The 7,528-nt window shown below is 45.9% G+C and overlaps 1 protein-coding gene across 3 annotated transcripts; it reads right to left on the minus strand.

Annotated features, from left to right (window-relative positions):
- Positions 1–913: 913 nt before the first annotated feature.
- Positions 914–7,190, minus strand: LOC130378167 (tripartite motif-containing protein 29-like). 3 transcript variants are annotated; one of them, XM_056585059.1, is made up of 2 exons: positions 6,300–7,190; positions 914–6,051 (listed from the first exon to the last, which is right to left on the minus strand). In XM_056585059.1, exon 2 carries the CDS (start codon positions 5,834–5,836, stop codon positions 5,198–5,200), a length of 639 nt encoding a protein of 212 aa, XP_056441034.1. In that variant the 5' UTR covers positions 5,837–6,051; positions 6,300–7,190; the 3' UTR covers positions 914–5,197. The 3 variants fall into 3 exon arrangements, with proteins under 3 accessions (XP_056441034.1, XP_056441036.1, XP_056441035.1); XM_056585061.1 differs by having other exon boundaries at positions 6,229–6,310; XM_056585060.1 differs by lacking the exon at positions 6,300–7,190 and adding an exon at positions 6,208–6,267.
- Positions 7,191–7,528: the final 338 nt, after the last annotated feature.

A 7,528-nucleotide genomic window follows, 5' to 3' on the forward strand; every position in this document is an offset into this window, starting at 1 on the left:
ACGGGTCCTTTTCCACCGCAAATAGTACCTCCTGGACGTGGGCGGGGTCGGATGCGCGAAAGGGCCGTGACGTATTTTTGTACGCGACGCAAACACCACCTACGCAACCCACACATGGACAGAACCCACATAACAACAATGGAGGACATTGATGCGATGGTATTCGTGTTCGTATTATTAGCTGGCATGTTGAAGAAGTTGAAGAAGAGGAATATGTTGGCTGCGGCGCTGCTGTGGCTGTTACCAGCATGGTTGCCATGTCGCTCTCGTGACTTCGTCACACTCTCTGGCCAATCAGTGGCCGGCCGTCTGCCGACGTCACCTTTTAGCATCGGCTCAGCTCGCTTGGAACCTAGAGCGAGGCGGTACTAGAAAAAGCAGCCACTTCAGGTACCAGATACCATGTTTTCGCTGTGGAAACGCAAAAAATGCGAGCTGAGTCGGGTCGGGTCGAGTCGTGTCGAGCTGGTACCATGCAGTGGAAAAGCGGCATAAGAGCCCTTAAGACCAAAACTGGTAAAGTCTGAAAATATATAAACATTGACCATCAATAGGTATTTATATACATTTCAAATAATAAATGTGCTTATCTAACTATGGGAGATCTTAAAAGCCTTTTCATGGTTTATCATGCTATACCAGAAGAGAGAGAGAGAGAGAGAGAGAGAGAGAGAGAGAGAGAGAGAGAGAGAGAGAGAGAGAGAGAGAGACTATAACTGCCACAGAGACACTGAGTCATCAGTCCTCTCAGTGTGTGTGTGTGTGTGTGTGTGTGTGTGTGTGTGTGTGTGTGTGTGTGTGTGTGTGTGTGTGTGTGTGTGTGTGTGTGTGTTGTATGCGTTTGTGTGTGTGTGTGTGTGTGCGTGTGTGTGTGTGTGTGTGTGTGTGTGTGCGTGTTTCACGGAGGGGCGGCACTTTTCTTTTTTACGACTTTTCTTTACCTTTTTTACCCATTTTTCTACAACTGAGGGGCGGAGTCAGAGGACCGACTCCGGCCGAGGGAGACGAGAACGGCCCCCCGACTGGGAGGACTGGGAGGCTCCTGCTCCCCCCACTCTCTCTACAACCGACACAGAGAGGCTGAGGACCTGGGGCCTCATGTACTAAGACTTGCGTGGATTTCATACTGAAACTTGGCGTACGCCAAAACCCAGAAACTGTCTTACGCACAAATAAATTCAGATGTATCAAAGTGTGCGAACGCATGGATCCAAGCACGTTTCTTTTGTACATCTCGATCAACGTGGAATTGAGCGCACATGCCGAGGTTCCAAACTCCTCCCTGTCCACGCCCTCATTTAAATATGCAATTTCATTTAAATAGGCCTCTGGACCTGAGATTCACCTCTTAATCCGATCACCTGGCACCATGAACAGAGGCAAAAAACGAAACTTCACGGAGTCTGAGCTCGAGATTTTGCTCCACGAGGTAGAAATGCGCAAGCATATGCTATTGGAACCCTGTCAACAGGGATACATGCAAAACAAAAGAGAAGTGAGTGGGAGTGTGTTTGCGAGGCCGTCAATGCAGTGGGGTCTCAGCAGCGCACACACTCTGAAATTAAAAAAAAGTGGTCAGACCTCAAGGTGGAGGTGAAGCGGAGGGTTTCTGCCCACCGCCGAAGCGTGACCGCAACAGGTGGGGGGACGGGAGTGGGGGAACTCTCCCCCTTCGATTTGAGAGTGGCCGCTTTGATCGGTGACACCAGTGGCGTAGCCAGAAACTAGTGGTGTTCCTGTTTTTTTTTCCAAATTTATTAACTCCAAAATAATACATTAACCATGTGTTTTAACAGAGAACAAATGCAACCGCTGCAAAACATAAAGGGACGCAGTGCCCAGAGATGAAGAACACATAGAACGTGTGCGCATACTCATGGAGCCATACTATTATGGTTAACAAACATGGTTAACAAACCCATTTAATCAGTATCTGAACAACACCGCTGCTGGGTTAAGAATGTAACGTATTTGCTGCTATATTTGTGCTGCAACTGAATTCACAGGGCAAGGCGGCGTGGCTCGGCTTTGAACGCATTAATTATCTCATATTAATGCATTAATGCATATGAGGCCGGTCTGGACTCATATTAATCTCATATGATGATTCCGTCCCACACAGCTGGCATGGCTCGGCTCAGGGTGGACTGGCACACTCCTGACCGATCGGCCAGCTCCCGCTGGAAGGCCCCTGTTGCCAGGAACCCCAGCGTGGTCAGCACCTGTGTGGGCACGGACAACCCCTGGCTCCTGGCTGTGTGGCGCTCTAGGGCCGGCCGCAGCTCTGCGCACAGCTCCAGTAATACTGGCCTGGGGAAACGAAATCGGCTCATGAGCTAATCATCATCATTTGCGAGTAAGTCCTCGCGTTCCCTAAATATACGTTCCCTTCGGATTTGACCATTTGCGATGTCCTCTAACAACGCTAACGCAGCCATTTTTAAAACAATTTTCTTCATCCATTGCGCATGCTTTTATAGCCACCCATATAATTGCGAGGTGTGTTAATCGTTCATTAGTGTGTCTCTGATGTGCAAATCACTCTGATGAGTCATGGTTTTCACCTTTTTTCCCAGTTTCCCAGCGTCACCTCTAAGTGTCGCCAAAGGAACAATAGCTGTAGAAACGTGCGTACGACAGCTCTGGAGCTGGCGTGGGGACCGCACATTTTTACGGTCATTTCACGTTTTGTACATCTGAACGTCAGCGTGGAAAAGGACGTACGCCACGTTTTTGTGCGTACGCAACCTTAGTACATGAGGCCCCTGGACCTCTCCACCCCACGTCACCTTCCTGTTGTCCTCAGACAGAGAGAGGTCTCTGTGGGCCGTGTTGGGGTCCAGTGTGAGGTCACAGGCATGTGAGGGAGAACCAGACATGATGAGCTGCTGAACCGCTCTTCATCCTCATCATCATCATCACTAGTATTGTTCTCCTGCGCTCTGTGTACATATACATAGATATGAACACATACATACATATACATATGTACACATACATTGATACACACACCTCAACAATAACGTTATGAACACATTAACAACAATATTATGAATGTATTAACAACAATGCTATGAATGTATTAACAACAATGTTATGAATATAATACAACAATGTTTTGAACACATTGTGGTAACCCGGCCCCGACACAGCGGCCCTGAAGCCCAGGGGACCGGTGGTGTAGGGGGTCTACCACCCTTCTCACCCAGAGGGCGCCGGGGACCGCATTGGCGCATTGCCTCAGAGGAAACACCCGCGAGGGAGGCCGGTCAGACGCAGGTGAGCGGTATATAAATGGAGGCGGAGACGGGCTAATGAGACACATGTGGGTCCAGTGTAGGACCGAGGACCGGACCGAGATACGCTCCCAGAACGGACCGCTGTAGCCGAGTCCCGTTCCCCAGGAGGCCGACGGGCCATATGGATGTGAGTGTGAACGCATGCTATGTGTTTTTTTGCATTACATTTTTTAATGTAAGGTTATTTCTCAACCTTATTTTACACGGTGGCACTCATATCTTAAGGGGAAAACATCTGACATCTTTAATTTAGTTTGGATGTAAAATATTTCTTTATATTTGACGAATATTTTTAAATATGTATTTGACAGCCCTAAATCAAATCAAACAGACACTTACACTTGTGTAGAGCTGATCTCAGGTCAGGCACCTTCTTCATCTCCATGTTCAGTGTCTCCTCCAGCTGATCCAGGGCTCTCCTCAAGGTCCCTACGTATGATGGAGGACGGACCTCCACCGTGGTCCAGTCCCTGGTGGGTGGAGGATCCTTCAGGGATCTGAAGGTCTGGAGGAGGTGGAGGTGGTCTTCAGTTTGGATGAACTGCTTCACCTCTGAGCTTCTATTGGTCAGGGGTCTCATTTATAAAACTGTGCGTGGGATCGTTACTAAAAATGTGCGTACGCCCAGAAGCCAAGTTTTGCGTGCGCCAAAAAATATTCGGATTTATAAAACACTGCGTACGCACACCTGTACGCAATCTTTGCTTTATAAATCACATACTGACTATAATTGTGCGCAGCTGAATCAGCTTCACGTTCCACCCTCTACACGCCCCTTTTTAACCATAAATGGTCAATGCAAATGACCTCATGAATGCGATCTGCATATAAAACAGACTCAGATGCCGGTATTATGTCTTGTTGGAAACAATGGCAGAAGTACTGAGAAAATCTAAAAAGCGAAATTTCACGGAGGTTGAAGTGGAGACACTTGTGGGTGAGATGGAGGCCCGAAAGGTAGTTTTGTTTGGCGGTCACGGGATTGGAATCGCCAACAGCAAAAAGCAGAGTGAGTGGCAACATGTTGCTGCAGCAGTGAACTCTGTCAGTAGCACGGAGCGCACAGTCCCAGAATTAAAAAAGAAGTGGTCTGACATAGAGTTACATATTTTTATGTAGCCTACCAATAAATCGTTATGGTCCCTAAATACCCTCTCCCTCCGAATCCTGCATGGTCCGCCAGAAGTGCCATATGGTGCAGCATTACCACGGCGTTCACCTCTGTATTTATAGGGTTACGGTAATAAGACTGACGAGAACGCCTTGGATAATCAGTTTGTAATTACCCACGTAAAATGTTCTTGAACATAACCCCTTTTTAATGCCTGATTTGTCATGAAAAGCATCAAGAGTAACGGACAACGATTGTGATGAGTGTGGCTTGGTTTTTCACACTTGGGATTTAATTGACATTTGATCATGTGTTTACAGTGTCACATAAAAATATTAAGTTATTGACACATGTTGGACAGATGCTTTATTCCATGCAGTCGCGCCGTCAGTGGACAGTATGGAGTGACGGGATTAAATATAGATAATTTCTTTTTATTTCTATTCTAAGGAGATATTTCTGGAGTTATAACTGAGAAATAACGCAGTGGATTTAAATTATTCTGATTAGGATTTAACGCATGATACGGGTTGAAATTAAATTGATGAAGGGCGATGATAAAACATAATCGTTCTTCTCACTCTGCAATTCTTCGGTCTGACTTCAGTTCACCACCTGGCGTCTGTGTCGCCAATTCTCCTTTTCCTCCAAACCATGCGTACGCATGGGTCAGAGTTTGCTTAGGGCTGCGCACATTTTCCCGTCAAGTTGTTTTTTTATAGATCACAACCTTGGCGTGAAAAGTCACGTACGCAACTTTCAGCCCCGTTTTGTGCGTCTGCAACGGTTATAAATGAGACCCCAGATCTTTTATTTCCTGCTGCAGCTCTTTGATGAGGCCTTTAGCTTCTTTCTCTGTGGATTTCAGTTTCTCTTGAACCGTTTTGTTGTGATCATCCAGACACTTTTCAACAGACCGCCTCAGAGCAGTGAGGACCTGCACACCATCGGCTATCTCTCTGTCTGCGTCTGCTTTGCTGTGGTCCACCGTGTCTATGATGTCTTTAATCTTTCGTTGTCTCTCCTTGATCATCTGCTGAACTTCAGCCTCTATCTTCCCCAGCTGGGCCGTCTTCACTTCATATTCCTCCTTTAAAGGGACAACAGGGTGGGACTTGTGTTCTGTCTCTGTGCAGAACTGACACACACACACCCGTTCAGTCTGGCAGAAGAGCTCCAGAAGTCGGTCGTGTTTCTTACACATCCTGTCTTCCAGACGGTCCATAGGCTCGACCAGCCGATGTTTCTTCAGGACTGCGACTCTCTGATGTGGCTCCAGGTGGGTCTGGCAGTAAGAGATAAGACACACCAGGCAGGACTTCACTGCCTTCAGCTGGGTCCCAGTACAGACGTCCCAAGGAACTTCTCCGGGTTCAACGCAAGGCTGCTCTTTGACTCGTACAGAACTTCTAAACTGATCAACCATCCCTGATATGAAGGTATTAACCCGTTAAACAGGTCTTGTGTGGAACAGCTCGTTGCAGACAGGACATTTGTACTGGACCATGTCATCCCAGAACACTGTAATACAGGTTCTGCAGAAGTTGTGTCCACATGGTGTGGTAACTGGGCTGTTGAACACATCCAGACAGATGGAACAGGAGAAGTCCTCCTCAGACCACGATGTCGCAGAGGCCATTCCTAGAAAACCATTGTTAAATAAAGTTTAATCATTTATAATGTATAACGATGGAAAAATAGAGGTCGTAGCCAATCAGTAGTTTTGATTTGAGTAACAGCAGTGAACAGTGAGAGGTGAGAGTACTCAACGTATTCACTAACGATTTCAACCCATACCTGATGATAGTAAAATAGTACCTTTCCTATTGATATGATCAATAAGTTACAGAAATTTATGATGAATCCCGGATCAGAGTGGAGTAAATTACCTGGGTCTTCTCACTGCTGTAATGAAGTGAGCATCACCAAACCGTCCGACTCGGGAACAAGGAAATTATCCTGTGAACCAACCAGTTGGACCAGTTTACCCTCCTCTCAGACTAACCTCCTATTGGCTGCTGTTCCATGACATCACTGTACAGGTGTCTTGCTGCTCGAGGCGGAACAATTTCACTTCAATGAGGAATCTTGTTGGGCTGGATTGGATTGGGTTCATCTTGGAACAAACTTTACAAGCAGGTATTTAGAAAGGGCCAAGGTAAACACACACACACACACACACACACACACACACACACACACACACACACACACACACACACACACACACACACACACACACACACACATTGTTAAAGCGATATAAGAGTTTTTGGTTCATTCACTTAGAGAATGCGACTGCTTCCTTCCTTCACTCGCAGTAACAACTTCTTCCTTTGCTCATAATCGTCATGCAACTGCATTATTCAGAGGTCTAATAGTGCCATCTATTGGCCAAAACATGTAACTCCATCGTACATAAGTCACAGAATCATGAAAAGGGACTATACAAAATGCAAAAATGGGGGGTATACCACATTCTCCCCTGCTTAACTAAATGTCGTACCGACATTTCTGGTTTCAGTCCATTCTGTTGTAACAATTTGATTACTTACAGGTTAGAGTCCATTATTCAAGAAATATATCTGATGACAGATTTCACATTACAGATATCTCACGCTAATGTTATGAGTTAAACAGTGGAAGTCATTGTGCACTAGGACAACCATCTATTCACTCCGCTGTGTTCACTGGTAGCTTGTCTTGACTGGAATAGGCGTGACCTTTGACCTTATGTATAATCACATATCTCACACTTTCACTTATAATATTCACTCAAATCTCATCACATTTCCTAATTTCGTTGCATTATAAGAGTCTTTTCACAGTCTTTGTCTTTGCAACCTGTAAACACATTGTTTTATAACCACCATTTCTTCTTCGGAATCCATGTGCGAACTGACTTTCTTGTGGGCCTATATTAACTAAAAGTAGCTTTTCTTAAATCTCTTCTTCCTCAAAACACATTTTCAATCCATTACTTGAACTTAAACATGAACTTACAAATGACATCCATCCTAAACCCGGATGGGTTTAGCTGCTCTTGAGGTGGGGAAGGCAGGTCTTGTTCCTGGACTGGAGCTCGGCCATCCTCATCCAATCATCTGGCCCGTTCTCG

Source organism: Gadus chalcogrammus, unplaced genomic scaffold, assembly GCF_026213295.1.
Source record: "Gadus chalcogrammus isolate NIFS_2021 unplaced genomic scaffold, NIFS_Gcha_1.0 GACHA068, whole genome shotgun sequence".
Taxonomy (NCBI): Eukaryota; Metazoa; Chordata; class Actinopteri; order Gadiformes; family Gadidae; genus Gadus; species Gadus chalcogrammus.

Coding starts and splice junctions, on each gene's coding strand:
- LOC130378167 (XM_056585059.1), bottom strand. CDS start 5,836: ATGGTTGATCAGTTTAGAAGTTCTGTACGAGTCAAAGAGCAGCCTTGC.